Here is a 15,042-nt window from a genome sequence, read left to right on the forward strand (position 1 = left end):
AGGGTGTCAAGGGGACGGGGACAAACTCTTTTCAGTTGTGCCATGTGACAGGACAAGACGCAATGGGCACAAACCGAAGCACCGGAAGGTCCGCCTGAACGTGAGGAGGAATTTCTTCCCCGTGAGAGTGACAGAGCGCTGCAACAGGTTGCCCAGAGAAGTTGTGGAGTCTCCTTCTCTGGAGCCATTCAAAGCCTGCCTGGATGCAGCCCTGTCTAACATGCTCCAGGGGACGCGGCTTGAGCAGGGGCGTTGGTCTCAATGATCTCCAGAGGTCCCTTCCCACCCCACCAATTCCGCAGTTCTGCGACCGCTCGGCCCGGGCGCGGGCCTAGCCAGGCCCGCCCGAGGCCCCGGAGGCTGCGGCGGGGCGGGGCAGCAGCGCCAGAGAAGGTCACTGGGCATGCCGCGCGTCGCTCACGGCGCTCCCCGCCCCTCCCGCGCCCCGATTGGCTCTCTGCCCCCACCTGGCCTGCCGCTCAGCCAGCCAGCCAGCGCGGAGGTGGGCGGGGCCCGGCAGCAGCCCGCGGGCTGGGCAGCCTGGCGGGGCGGCGCGGCACTTGTTCGCTGCCGCCCTCTCAGCGGCAGCCGCCAGCCCGGAGCCTGGCGCCGGCCCTGGGCTCCACGCGCCAGCTGCCCGCGCTGCCCGCCGGCGCTGGAGGCAGGCGCGCCAGGACACAGCGGGCATCCTGCCCTCCGGCGAGCTGCGCCCGTGGAGTCGACCAAGCTGGGGGCCGAGAGAGGCCCTCAGGCGAGGGCCTTGCGGCTGGCATGGGGCCGGTGAGAGCCCTTGGGTTTGGCCCCTGCTCTAACTCCCACCACTGCCCTGAAGCCCTGCCCCGACCCCAACGCTGCTGCTCGTTCGCAACCCAAGCCCCTGCCCTAACACCCAGCCCCACGCCCTCACCGCCCAGCCAGAGCCCAAGTTGAGCGCCCCTTAGCCTGCCTCTCACCCCAGCCCTCACCTGAGCCCTCAGCCCAGTTCCCAGCCGTGTGGTGCTCGCCCGGAGCCCTCGCCTGGACCCAAGAAGGCAGCCCATGCCCAGCTGCTTGCCCGCAACGCTGAGCAGAGCTCTGACCCCTCCCTCAAGCCTCCCCCGATCCCAAACCCCGAAAAGGCAAGCAGCAACCCACAGGCCATGGCCAAAACACTAGGCCCTAACCAGAACCCCAAAGTCCAACCTGAAACACTAACCCTCTCCTGGTTTCCTCTGGACCGAGTAAAGCACGCGCGCTGTAGCACTCCGTGTTTTGAGTTAATGGCAGTGTTCAAGGGAAGGCAATTTCTTCCAGGTTATGCCTGATAAAGCATGCTTTCCTGTACGGTCACATTAGGCACGAGGTTCGTGCTCCAGAAGGCCTTTTGCCCACATCCTACTGACAGAGTTCACAGACATGGTGACTTTTTTGCTCTGTTTCACAGCCCAGCTGTGAAATGCAGTCTTCACGTCTGAGCAGGGAGGCACGTGGAGGCAGGAGGAGGCTCCCTGCAGAGCTGCTTTCCAGTAGGTCAGCCCCCAGCTTGAGGGAGGGAGTTGCCTTTCCTGCCTCCTAAGCACTTGGACTACATCCCCAGCCGAGTGACGGTCTCCATTATCGAGCTCCCAGGAAACACCTGGTCCACCCTCACAGCGTGCCCCACGCAGTAACAGCTCGACCTTGCCAGAACTGTGAGCGTTAGCACGACCAGCTTTGTGCAAGCCGAAGCTAGCACCACGTGCTTAGAAGAAGAAGGGCTGTGTGTCTCTGAGGGCCGTTCGCTCTCCTCAGAGCTCCATCCAATTAAAGCAGAGCCTTCCCACCAGTAATCTGTTAACATCTCTCTTCTGGAGAGATGGCAGATTATGCTCCCCACTGCCACAAATACGAGGGGGCTAACAGGTTCAGCTGGCACACTTAGAAGCAGGCATTTGTCCATAGTCTCCGAAGCTCGTAGTAAGACTTCACACAATGTGCCTTTGCGCCTTTAAACAGCCTCCTTCCTCTTTTCTTCCTCTTCCTCTTCCTCGTCTTCTGTTAGGAAGGAAATGCTGGCTGGCTCCGGAAGCATTGCTTTGCCCTTCCAGGTGCAGACCCTTCCCTCAGAGCAGCTCAGAGAGACAAGGTTGAGCTGGAGTACCGTTTGCGGTAATGATAGGAACCACCCAATGCCGTCTGAAAAGACCGTCCCAAGCAAGCCGCTTTGGCCACACGCCTGTGCGCATAGCCCAGAGGTTGCCAAAGAAATTGAGCAAAGCATCCCCCACTAGGCACTTGTCAATCAGCTGCTTTCACTAGTTCAGTGAAGACTCTCTTATGCTTTAATCCTGCAGCACTAAGTTTGCTCACGGCGCGCAAAGGGAGAGAGCAGCCCTGTTGCTGGGAAGCCTTCTGGAGAGAGCAGGTCAAAGCATGCTCGCAACGATGAGGACACACGCTATGACGAATGCGTAGGAGCGTCAGGTTTCTCTGCTAATTCCTGGAGACAGGTGAGCTTGTGCAGAGGCTCCCAGAACGACTTAGAAGCTTTCTGGAGTGCTGGTGTCTTTCTTCACAGAGGCTTGCTCGTAAGGGCCACTGAAGGGCTGTGTTTCTCTGGTAGCAGTAGTGCAAAATCCACCGATTGCTTTCCCTCCGGACCTGGAGAGAATTCCTTGAAAAGGACCCCGTTGTGCTCTAGAAGCCTTTGGGACAGCGTGACGGACGGCCGAAGAGGGGGAAAGACCATTTGCAGCAACGTGGGCCTGGCGGCCCAAACTGCCCCACAGCTGCGGTGACAGCAGCGTGCCTTTTTTTCTTAGCAGGCTTATTCTGCCCGGGGAGGGAGCACGGTCCCCACCCCCGCCACGAGCCGGGCAGCGCAGCGGCCGCCGGCTGCGGATGGTGCCCGGTGGCCCCGGGCGCCGGCTTAGCGCGTCTCTGCCGGGGCCGCGGGGCCGAAAGGGGGCAGGGCCATGCTGCCCCGACACACGCCCGTCACAGACACACTGCGGTCCGATTGGTTGCACCACAGCAGGGCCGTCCCACTGGGCTGGCGGGCGCCTGCTCATTGGCTGAGGTGCCCCCGTCACAATGGCCCGCAGGGCTGGGGTCGCTCTGCGGCAGAGAGGGCGGCGGCGCAGCAGCTCCTCGCGCGCTCTCTGCCCCGGCGCTTGCAGTCGCGCTGGCCCAAGCGAAGGCGGGCTGAGCGAGCCTGCTGGATCGCTGGGCTCATTCCTCTTCCAGCTGGAGCTGCGTGTGGTGAAAATGGAGTCCCACTCTGCAAGCTGGGGTCCGGTACCACCTGCAGGATCTGGCCTAGAAAGCAGCTACTGCTGTGAGTAAAGACCTCAAGAGTAAAGGTTAATTTTGTGCCTGGCCAAAGGCACCGCAAGTGGCTAGTGTTGCAAGGCTTTACGGGTTGACAAGCTGCGGGGGATGCTGGAGAGTTTTCTGGGAATCCATCGACTCCCTCCGCTGTGCGCGACAGTTGACGACAGCATTGCCTAGCAAAAGACCTGCTGCTCAGAGGGTTGCTGGCTTATCTGGGGGTCTTGGCTGTTCCCTTTGTTAGCGTGCAATTGGAGGCCTGAGGTGAAGGGTTAAGGTTAGGATGAGGAAAAGGAACAGAATAGGAAAAGGAACGAAGGCCGGCAGTCTCTTTTGCAATCTCGTTTCCTTGCAGTCATTACGGATGGAATCGCTCCGCCACAAAGGATGCTTTTCCCACCCGAGAAGATTTCTGTGGCTTGGCGGCAAAGGCAAAGTGTTGGAGCTGGACTCCACAACCTGGGCAACACGTGTTTCCTCAACTCTGTTCTGCAGTGTTTGACCTACACTCCCCCTCTGGCCAATTACATGCTTTCCGGGGAACACAGCCAGTCGTGTGAGTACTTGTGAACATGTTCCTTGTGACCCCCTGGACAGCTCTGCAGGTGAAAGAAGAAGAATGACTATGTGAAGCAAACTCTGAGCTGTCCTGTTTTCCCTGTAGGCGCTGGCTTTTACTAGCGCAGGATATCCTGAGCTATCCCAGTCAGGACAGCTGATGGAGTGCTTGTGTTCAGTTAATGGCCTGTGGTCACACGTCGTGCAGGGGGGTGGTGGTTCTTTGGTCCCTGAGGTGAACGAATGATCGAGGGCATTGGGAAGTAAGGCACTTGATGAATCGTTGGCCTCTGGCTTTCTGGCTGGTAGGAAGATGACAACATTTTGGAGAAGGGCATCCCACGTGTTCAGTGTTCCTTCACAGCCAGCTTTCCGTCCTGCACGAGCACTGTGAGAACTGACAGAGTCGCTGTTGAACCGTGAGAAGAGTAAGACTCCCAAAGAGCACCGTGAAAGCCGTATGAGCTAGTCTGGCTCTTCCTGTGCAGCTGCCTGCAAAAGAGGGCCTGGCAGTGGTCGTTCCGGGGTTTGCTCAGGAAATGGGTGCTAGTACAGACTTGCTGGTTAATGCTTATGCCCACAGGCTGGGCTGTTGGCGCCTTTGGAGACGAGAGCGTGGAATGGAGAGCAGAGACCGCACTTAGAACTTTGGGGTTGTTGTTGCTCAAGGTTTTCCACAGGTACGTCGGTACCTTTCCCTCGACTGAGGTGCTTTCTTCCTTGTCTCTGGACAGGTCGTGCGCAAGGCTTCTGCATGCTGTGCACAATGGAGACGCACGTTAACCAGGTCCTGTTCTGCTCTGCCAATGCCATCGAGCCTACGGCTGTCTTCAGTGACCTTAGACGTAAGTCATTTCAGACGGCATTCTTTGTAGCAAGGTGTGAATTTCCAGCGGGTTATGTCACGGGTGCCAAGGGTTTGGCGAATGGAATGTTTTCAGGAAGAGTGCTTTGAGAAAAGCAGCGTTTCTGTCCTGTCCCTTCTTCTGAGATAAGCATTGTACTCTTTGTATTTCTTAGGGATAGGGGAGCACTTCTGTTTTGGCAGACAGGAAGATGCTCATGAATTCTTACGTTACACCGTGGCTGCTATGCAGACAGCTTGTTTGAGCGGAAGCACCGAGTAAGCAGAACCCGGTTAACCTTTAAGTGTTCTCTAGCGCTGCTGGCACCTTTGTTTCCTACCCTACGTGAAAACCTTTGTCCGGGGTTTTTGTAGAAGAGACGAGCTCTTTAAACAAAGAGCTGAGTCTCTGCCTCAGCTCTTCTGAGTGCTGCTGCTCATTTGTTTCCAGCTTGGACAGCTCGTCGCAAGCCACCACGGTCATTCACCAAATATTTGGAGGGTTTCTACGATCCAGAGGTACGTTTTGAAACTGATACTGTCGTACGTTTTGAAACTGATACTGTCCTTAGAACTGGCCTGTGCCTTTGTGCCCGTTTGTCACAAAGAGCTTGCAGTGTGACTGAAGTAGCGGGTCCCAGCAATGTAAACGAGCAAAGTGAGTCTCCTTGGCAGTTGGTGAGGTGCTTCTGTTTGAATTGCAGTGACGTGCTTGAGCTGCCAAGCAGTTTCGGACTCCTATGAGGCGTTCCTTGATATCCCTTTGGAGATAACGGTGAGAGGTTTTAGAAGTGTGGCAGAAGGGGCGGTGGAAGGCGCCGAGCTTTTGGGGTTTGTTCTTGCTTTCTGTGGCTTTCTAAGCTCCACGGAGTTCCCTTAGGAATGCCCGCTGTTCACGGCAAAAGGGCTTGGTGGTGGTGGTGGCTGGGAAGCGGCTTGGACTCGGTCCTGCTCTGGAAGCCCCGTGAATGGTCTCCGTGTACGTGTGGGGTGTGGGGTTTAAGCTGGAGAGAGAGCAATGAGCATCTCTCCTACACTTGTGATTGGCATTTGTTTTGCTTTTGTTGTTTGTGCAAAGGCAAACCACAGGTTACGTAGTTGTGTGCTGCCACAGGCAGGTCGCTCTTTGTGTCAAAGTACAATCATTTTCAAACAAGGTCGGTGTTCAGCACGCTCCACTCCTGCCTCCTGCTTTCAGAGTGTTTGCTGCTTCGCAGTAGGTGTGCCACGTGTGAAGGAGGGAGGCCCTCCGGCCAAAGCGTAGTCGCAGGTTTGGATTTGAGTGTGCGGGAGCTGAGGTGTCCTACTTTCTTCCTCATCCAGGCAGCCTCCTCGGTCTCTGGAGCGCTGGAAGAATTTGTGAGACCTGAACTGCTGGATGGTGAGAATTGCTACAAATGCAGCAAGTAAGGTTCCTCCTCCCGCCATTGGAGTGGGAGCTACTGGCTGAACGTGCTGTCCGTCTCAGAGCAGAAGCTGTCCTTGGACTTAATTGAGAAAGACAAAGGAGAGCACGAGAGGCAGCTTTAGCTTTTTCATGTTTTTTGTAGCTTTCAGTGTTGTTTTCCCTGGCGGTGGTCAGCCTTGCTAACTGTGAAGCTGCGCACGGACCTATCCCGACGGCCAGGAGTTAAAAGCCGTGTCCTCTGTGTAGCAGTGAGCTCAAGCAGGAAGGAGCTGCGCAGAGGGATTTGGGGTGGGAGGCGACAACAGCTTCCAGAAGGTCCTGGTGTTCCCTGTGGAAGGCAGCTGGGGGCCTAGGTGACTCTCAGCTGGCTGCCTGATAATGAACGTGAGCAAGCTCTGCTGGCTCGCTAGCAGGACAGCTTGCGCAGTTGTTGAATGGCAAAAACTGCAGCCAGGCATTCTGTGGATGGGTTTGGAACTCTCTGCCTTGTATTTTGACCTCAGAATTGGGAAGGAGGCTATGTCAGAGAGCATTACCATGTATGTCCTGCCTTTGAGCGAGCCACGGAGCAAATTTAGCGGTTGGTTTCCAAGGATTTCAGACGGCTCAGTCTCTTTTCAGGTGACTGTTGGCATCTTGTATTTGTGATGCTGAGAACTGATCCGACTGGGAAGCGCTTTGCCGTTCCTGGTCCGGAGGACTGAGGCTCCCTTTCTCCAGCTCTCTTTCACTGTTGGCATTCCAGCAGAAAGAGGGGAGCCAGGCCCCGAGTTGGAAACAGCCACTTCTGCCTACCAGGCAACAGCAGCCTTGCGTTGCCTTCGGGAACTGCGCTCTGGCGAGAGAGTTACGCTCCTGCTGCCTTTTGAGTTGCTGGCGAGGCTTACTTTTGGGCGCAGCAAAGCTGGGTGCTCAGGCATTTGTTTGGCTACCAGAAGACAACGTTCCCAATGTGTATCGAGCTGCCCTCGTCCATCCTAGTAGGTTTGCTGCACGAGCACGGCTGAAATGCAGTGTGTGTCTTGAAGAGAAGAAGCACCACCTTAGACAAGGAAACGTCATTCTGCTCGGATGAGCGTGGAAAGCTGTTTGAGCTTTGGCGTGAGGGGGGAGGTGTGAAGATGCCTTGAAACAATTGCCTGTGCTTGCTTTGAAGGTGTGAGAAGACGGTTGCTGCGTCCAAGAGGTTTACAGTTCATCGCTCTTCCAACGTTCTCACCATAGCCCTGAAAAGATTTGCCGATTTCACTGGTGGGAAGATTAGCAAGGTATCTGTGCAGCTGTAATAATGTTTTCTTGGGAAGGGCGATTTCCCAAGGCAGAACACTGCTTTAAAGGTGGTTAATGTCTGCCGACTGTAACTGTAGCGACGGAAGATGTTGAGGAAAAATCAGCCCAAGAAGCAGGTCTTCCTCTTTCTCCTTCCGGCAGCAGCAAAGTTCCCATGTGACGATGAGCGTTTGCCCTGCTCTTGAAGAGCTGGTTTTGCCCTGAGCAGCTAGTTCTCTGCAACTGAAAGGACCGAATGTTGTGCCAGGGAAGACCGATTTCTGAGGAACCCAACAACGTCTGTCTAAACTCGCAGCCCATGTTCTTAGAGGTGCTTTTCTCCGGCTCTTCCGTCAAGTGTTCCCAGATGAGTTTAGAATGCCCTTGCTCTGTCTTCAGGACGTGAACTATCCAGAGTATTTGGACCTTCGAGCGTACATGTCTGAGTCAGCTGGAGAGCCAGTCCGCTACGCCTTGTACGCCGTGCTGGTGCACAGAGGTGCCAGCGGTCGTGCAGGGCACTATTTCTGCTTCGTCAAGGTAAGCATCAACTTCATTTCTTGCGGGGTAAAATCTGTGCTGGTGAAGAGAAACTTGCCGCAGCATGTTGCTGGCAACCACTGTTGTTAAGGGGAAAGGGCTTGCCGCATGTCTGCTTTGACGAGTCTTGGTGTATCCTTTGTCCGGGAGTGTGCTGTCTGGGATTTCCCGCAGAAAGCACGCAGTTGCTGTAAAGGCATCGGTGCCTTTGTTTGCAGGCCAGTAATGGACTATGGTATGAGATGAATGATGCCTCGGTAGTCCTTTGCGACATCAACACCGTTCTCAGTCAGCAGGCGTATTTACTTTTTTATATCAGGTAAGAGCAAGTATTCAAAGGGGTTCAGGGTAATTTTGCGCTACTGAAACTTCTTGTCCTCTGACGTGTTTTTCTTTCTGTCCTGGGAGGAAAGGACTGTTGGTAGAAATCAGTTCTGTCCAGCGTGCTATTCCCCGTGCCGTGTGTTGTCCTTCATTGCTTGGCCTTCACCTGCTGCACTTGCGTAAGTTGTTACGTAGGTGCTCTCGGGAGCTGTCGAACGCCAGCAAGGAGAAATTGAGGCCGGAGGTGGTGTAAGGATGAGTCCCCTGCAAGGGACAGCCGTGGTAGCAAGACCAGCATCTAATGTTCAGCTTGTAGTCTTGGTTACGTTTTCAGTAGGACGGATCAGCTGCTGCAGGAAAGTGATAGGATGCGATTCAGCCCAAGAGGAGGCTGACAGACCACGTCTCAGCTGCGATCTCTGTTGTTTCCCAAGGTGCTGTGAGGAGACACTTGGAGAAGGCACTTCTTACGCACCTGTGCCATCCCCTGCCCCTTCGTTCCTTGGTCAGCAGGAGGCTAATAATAAGCAGGCCGGATTTCTGGGACCACAGCATCCTCCTCATATGATGAAGGTAAATGTGGGTGAAGAGAGAGAAGGAGAAAGGCATCAAATTGATAGTGGGATTATTCTCTCTCTTCTGTCCTCCCTCCCTCCCTTCCTTCCTCCCTTCCTCCCTTCTTCATTCCCATCCTCCCTTCCTTCTTTTCTCCTTATTTTTTTTAGGGGGGTGGGTGGTGGTCACGTCTGCATTGTATTTTCCCTCCCACACTGCAGCCTTCTTCACAGCTCTCCTGCTGCAGCCAGAATCACTCAAACAGTGCCTAATGCTAAATCGTGTGTCAGCCCCGCTGCTTGTTTTCTTGCAGCTCCGCTTCCTGAAGCACTGCGAGACATTGCAAGTAGAGCCCAGGCCTGTGCAAATCATGAAAAAAAAGGGAAGATTGCTTGGTTTATTTGTAGTGCTGACACTTCAGCTGAGCCAGCAAAACCAGAATGGCTTCTTCCAGAGTGCTGGCACAATTATGCTAGGGTTTTCAGGGAAAGTGTGAGGGGTGTGAGGTGGGGGAATGGAGGCACAAACATACGCACATATATGTAAAGGGAGAGAGAGAGAGAGACAGAGAGACATTTGGGAAGAGCTTTGATCCGTGTTCAGCTGTCTGGAAGGGCTTCCAAAAATGATGCTGTTTTACTTCCAATATCCAAAAACCAAAAGTAGGGATGAGAAATACTTGCCGGCCTTGCACGTAGAGTTAAAGCAGAGTGTTTTTTGTGTGTAAGGCTCCTGAGGCAACCTGTAGGACTACTGGGGGAGTAGGAGGGGATTGTGTTTGGGGCTTTGCAAAGCTGTGTGTTTGCATATGGCCATCTTACAGTCTCCTCTGTTGCAATACAGAGCTCAGGTCATTTAGAGAGAAAGCGAGCCCTGAAAGAGGATGCAGATAGCGCTGGTGTCCCAGAAACGGTCAGTCATTCTCTCAAGAGGAGGTGCTCTCAGAGGCTGCGCCAAAACAGGCAAAACTGCCACCAGCAGCAGTATCGCAACGGCAGTTGGCGCACAGCTTCCCGTCGTGAGAGGAGCTGCTGGGGCAAGGGCAGAAGCTCCGCCCAATGTCCTCGTTACAGACCCCAAAGCAGAGGACAAACAGAGCCAGACAGGTCACAGGAGCATTCTTGCAAAAGCAAGAGGCTCCCCGAGTCGTCACTCTCCAGAGGGCAGGATGGGCATCGCTTCAGCAGGCACCGAGCAGACTGGCACCGCTGTCCAGTGCAGGAGCAGCAGCCTGGAAAATGTTCTCATCAAAGACGAGCACCTCCAGCTGTGTCAGTTCCTGTGGGTTTTGAGGGCCCTACCTGGAAGACTGGAAAGCCAGGAAGCAGAAAAAGAGGCCATCCGTGTGCAGAAGGGAGCGACATCAAAACGGAAGGGAAACGGCGAAGGGTGGAGAAAAGAGATTTCAGCAGTGCGCTCCTCGTTCTTCTCTGGCTGATCCTCTGGTGCTCCCAGTTGGCTTTGAAGAACTCTGAGTAGTGCAGAGTCTCTCTGGAGATCACGTAGGTGGGTTGATCAAGTGAAGCTAGGGGAGCTGTGTTAGACCTTAGAATCACGTCTGCACACGGTTCTTGATAAGGCTACAAGAATGCTTGTTCTCATGCATGAAATCTATGACTGCAGAATCATAGATTTGTCATATGCACAGAGGATAACTAGACACCCGGAGCTTTTACAAAGAGTGGTGTAGAAAACTAAAAGGCATAAAATGCCGAACCCCAGAGGTTTCATATGAGGCATAGAACAAGGCAAGAACTAGCCTTGCTTACTGGTTTGTGTGCCAGCCAGGACCTAATGTCCACTCGACCTCTGAGGGTGTCCGTGTCTTAGGAAGGCAGACGTTCAGAAATGACCACAGAGCAGCTGCAAATCACCGCCTGCAGCAGACCTGCTAAAATGCAGTCCCTTAGAGGCATCAAGCAGCACCTCTCTGTTGTCTGTCCTTGCCTCTTTCCTTCCGACAGTATGATCTGGATTTCTCTGTGCTCCATGTTGACAGCGGCAAGCATAAGGAGAAGAAGAAAAAGAGGAGACCCATGAAGAAGCTGAAAAGCTTCTTGGAATGCTCAGATCCTCGTTTGCAGAAGTGCCCGTGGGAGGAGAAGGAAGAAGCCCATCCTCCAGGCGGCTCTCTATGGGAGCAGTAGAGGAACAGTGGCAGTGAAGAGCTCCACGGGGACGGGCAGCCTTCCCGTGCAGCTGGCAGCCAGAAATAGAGCTCCATCGCATCCCGCAGGGAGCTGCAAGGTAAGGGGCCAGAGGAAGTGTGCGGGATTCTTTTTTATTCGAGCAGAGCATATTCTTTTAAATGCTTTCTAAATGCTTGCGTGAGGAAGGCTGTGCGGTATGCCCTGGCTTCCAAATACTCTGCCTTAATTAAAAGAAAGACGCGAGGTTAGCTGCTATGCTTGTTTGTTTCCAGTTTTGAGTGGCTACTAGGACAGAAGGCAAAAGCACCACCAAATGTCACGTCCCTAAGGTCTACGATGTGCCAGGAAAGCAGGTAGCCAGGTCCTGCTTTCTGCACAGTACCCGCGTCTTAGCAGGCAACTGAAATACAGTGGCTCTGCCAGGAAGGCTTTTGGAAGCCTCCCCCTCAAGGTGGGTGCAGGCCCGGAGTCCCAGCGCACGTCAAGCTGTGGGCAGGCTCAGGTCTTTGCTCTCTAGAAAGCAAACCGCTGAGCAGATGGGTTTGTGCTGAATGTCATGCCAGGGAGTGAGCCCGCTTCCTTTTGTCGTTCAGATGCAGAGCTTGCGGCCAGCAGCCTTGAAGACTCTGACTAAGCTTACCATCAAGGGCACAGCTTACCATCAGCCCCAACAGGTAGCCATTCTCCAAACAACGCTAACCAATCCAAGCTTGAAAATTGTTCAAACACTAGAACAATAAAAGTACTGTCAAAACCAAACCCAGTGCTTGGTGGTGCTTCAGCCTTCTGTATGGAATTGCAGCAAGAGAAGAAGGCTTTTTTTTCACAGTTCTTTTCCCGTAGGCGTCCTTTTATAGCAGGTGCCAGTAATGCCGACGGGTGGTGGAGATTCCGCTGGCGCACAGTGCCTGGCAGTAGCCAAGGTCCGAATGGGGTGCAGCGGGAGCGCCCAGCGGGAGTGCAGGAAGCAAGGGGCTGTGCTGGTCGGGCAGGTGGAGCGTCAGCAGAGCTGATGAGCAGCTGCTAGTGCTTGCCTGGGACTGGGTGGGTGTGTGGAAGCGAGGCTAAGGGGAACTGATGATGCCTGGCAACTGTGTAAGGTAAAGGGAAAGCCCAGGAGGCCCCTGTGGAGAATGAGGGGGTGTTTTGGGGTGCACGGCCACACACACGCGGCTGGTCCTGACAAGACAGCCATGTGCGTCCATTGCAGCTGTTCCAGTTAGATTCCCGGGGGCCAAACGTCCAGTGTGGCAAGCCAGCACAAACACACACAGACACACACACACACACAGACACACACACACACCCAAACACTCTTCAGCAGCAAGCAGTTTATTAGTAAATACTTACAAACAGACCGACCTGATGGTAATCTCGAGAAGGACCACTCCCATGCTTGTCCCGATCGTCTGCATGGTGAGAGAGAGAGTCGTCAGGCACAATCTTTTTGGGCGTCCCCGAGGAGGCAACGTGGTCCTCTGTGGTGTAGCAGCCTCCCTCTCCTTTGGAAAAATTCCGGTATTTCTGATGATTCGCGGTAGGCGGGAGTCCCGGCACCTGGGGCCAACAAGTGCAGGGAGCCTAGCCCAACTCCGGCCCGGTTGCATAACCGGGCTATGATACTGCGCAGGTGTGCAGACTTATTCCGGGGGCCACATTGACTCTGGGGGTCGCTATTTCATTACTCTTCAACTTCTGACCTTCAGGTTGACTGCTTCTCATGGTTATTTTGTGGCTGGAAGCCACAGAACTTATATGTAACCAACTGCTGTTCTTTCTCACAGATTTCCAAGACCTTGTTAGTTATTTGTATTCCGCTTAACACAACAGTACTGTTGTAGACACCCAAAAGTTACAACACGGACATTCTCACCAAGTATCAGGTAGTACGGATACAAAAGTTACAACACGGACAGTTCCCACCAAGGATCATGTAGTAGGGATACAGCAGCCAAGGCAGAGGTGCCAGCGCCAGCAACGTGGGGAAGGGCTGCAGCCAAGCAGGGCGCAGCGGGGCCACAGGGGCCGTGCCACGGCCTGGCGCAGGGTGCGGCGGCAGGCGGGCCGTGCCAGGGCCGGCACTGGGCAGTGGAGCCGGGCGGCACCGTGTGCGGCCCTGGAGCAGGCAGCCGTGCCAGGGCCCTGGATGTCATCTGGATGTCATCTCCAGGCATATGGAGGAAAAGAAGGTGATGAGGAGTAGTCAGCATGGATTCACCAAGGGGAACTCCTGCTTAACCAATCTGACAGCCCTCTATGATGGAATGACTGGCTGGGTAGAGGAGGGGAGAGCAGTGGACAGTACATACCTTGACTTCAGCCAGGCTTTTGACACTGTCTCCCATAACATCCTCCTGGGTAAGCCCGCAGGATGTGTGGGTTAGACGAGTGGACAGTGAGGTGGATTGAGAGCTGGCTGAATGGCAGAGCTCAGAGGGTCGTCATCAGTGGCGCGGAGTCTAGCTGGAGGCCTGTGGCTAGTGGAGTCCCCCAGGGCTCAGGACTGGGTCCCGTGCTGGTCAGCTTCTTCATCCAAGACCTGGATGAAGGGACAGAGTGCCTGCTCTGCAAGTTTGCCGATGACACCAAGCTGGGAGCAGTGGCTGATACACCTGAGGGCTGTGCTGCCGTTCAGAGAGACCTGGAGAGGCCGCAGAGCTGGGCGGAGAGGAACCTCAGGAGGTTCAACAAGGGCATGTGCACGGTCCTGCACCTAGGGAGAAATAACCCCAGGCACCAGCACAGGCTGGGGGCTGACCTGCTCGAAAGCAACTCTGCAGGGAAGGACCTGCGAATGCTGGTGGACGACAAGCTGACCACGAGGTAGCAACGTGCCCTTGTGGCCAGGAAGGCCAATGGTATCCTGGGGTGCCTTAGGAAGAGTGTTGCCAGCACGTCGAGGGAGGTGATCGTGCCCCTCTGCTCAGCCCTGCTGAGGCCTCATCTCGACTACTGCGTCCAGGTCTGGGCTCCCCAGTACAACAGAGACGTGGAGCTACTGCAGAGAGCGTCCAGCGTAGGGCTACGAGGATGGTCAGGGGGCTGGAGCATCTGCCCCCTGAGGAACGGCTGCGAGAGCTGCCCCTGTTGAGCCTGGAGAAGAGACGACTGAGAGGGGATCTTACCAACGTCTCTAAGTACCTGAAGGGAGGGTGTCAAGGGGACGGGGACAAACTCTTTTCAGTTGTGCCATGTGACAGGACAAGACGCAATGGGCACAAACCGAAGCACCGGAAGGTCCGCCTGAACGTGAGGAGGAATTTCTTCCCCGTGAGAGTGACAGAGCGCTGCAACAGGTTGCCCAGAGAAGTTGTGGAGTCTCCTTCTCTGGAGCCATTCAAAGCCTGCCTGGATGCAGCCCTGTCTAACATGCTCCAGGGGACGCGGCTTGAGCAGGGGCGTTGGTCTCAATGATCTCCAGAGGTCCCTTCCCACCCCACCGATTCCACAGTTCTGCGACCGCTCGGCCCGGGCGCGGGCCTAGCCGGGCCCGCCCGAGGCCCCGGAGGCTGCGGCGGGGCGGGGCAGCAGCGCCAGCGAAGGTCACTGGGCACGCTGTGCGTCGCTCACGGCGCTCCCCGCCCCTCCCGCGCCCCGATTGGCTCTCTGCCCCCACCTGGCCTGCCGCTCAGCCAGCCAGCGCGGAGGTGGGCGGGGCCCGGCAGCAGCCCGCGGGCTGGGCAGCCTGGCGGGGCGGCGCAGCACTTGCTCGCCGCCGCCCTCTCAGCGGCAGCCGCCAGCCCGGAGCCTGGCGCCGGCCCCGGGCTCCACGCACCAGCTGCCCGCACTGCCCGCCGGCGCTGGAGGCAGGCGCGCCAGGACACAGCGGGCATCCTGCCCTCCGGCGAGCTGCGCCCGCGGAGTCGACCAAGCTGGGGGCCGAGAGAGGCCACGGGCGAGGGCCTTGCGGCTGGCATGGGGCCGGTGAGAGCCCTTGGGTTTGGCCCCCGCTCTAACTCCCACCACTGCCCTGAAGCCCTGCCCCGACCCCAACGCTGCTGCTCATTCGCAACCCAAGCCCCTGCCCTAACACCCAGCCCCACGCCCTCACCGCCCAGCCCGAGCCCAAGTCGAGCGCCCCTTAGCCTGTCTCTCACCCCAGCCCT

At 55.9% G+C, this 15,042-nt stretch overlaps 1 protein-coding gene across 1 annotated transcript; it reads left to right on the forward strand.

Moving 5' to 3' along the window:
- The first annotated feature begins 403 nt into the window (after positions 1 to 403).
- On the forward strand, positions 404 to 10,933 carry LOC134151781 (ubiquitin carboxyl-terminal hydrolase 42-like). The gene is made up of 14 exons (XM_062596608.1): positions 404 to 780; positions 959 to 1,118; positions 3,205 to 3,295; positions 3,644 to 3,844; positions 4,581 to 4,691; positions 4,867 to 4,969; positions 5,142 to 5,209; positions 5,395 to 5,465; positions 6,014 to 6,096; positions 7,255 to 7,366; positions 7,767 to 7,907; positions 8,126 to 8,226; positions 8,666 to 8,804; positions 10,751 to 10,933. The coding sequence occupies exons 1-14, from the start codon at positions 404 to 406 to the stop codon at positions 10,931 to 10,933; spliced, it is 1,941 nt and encodes a 646-aa protein (XP_062452592.1).
- Positions 10,934 to 15,042: the final 4,109 nt, after the last annotated feature.

Source organism: Rhea pennata, chromosome 27 (genome assembly GCF_028389875.1).
Source record: "Rhea pennata isolate bPtePen1 chromosome 27, bPtePen1.pri, whole genome shotgun sequence".
Classification (NCBI taxonomy): domain Eukaryota; kingdom Metazoa; phylum Chordata; class Aves; order Rheiformes; family Rheidae; genus Rhea; species Rhea pennata.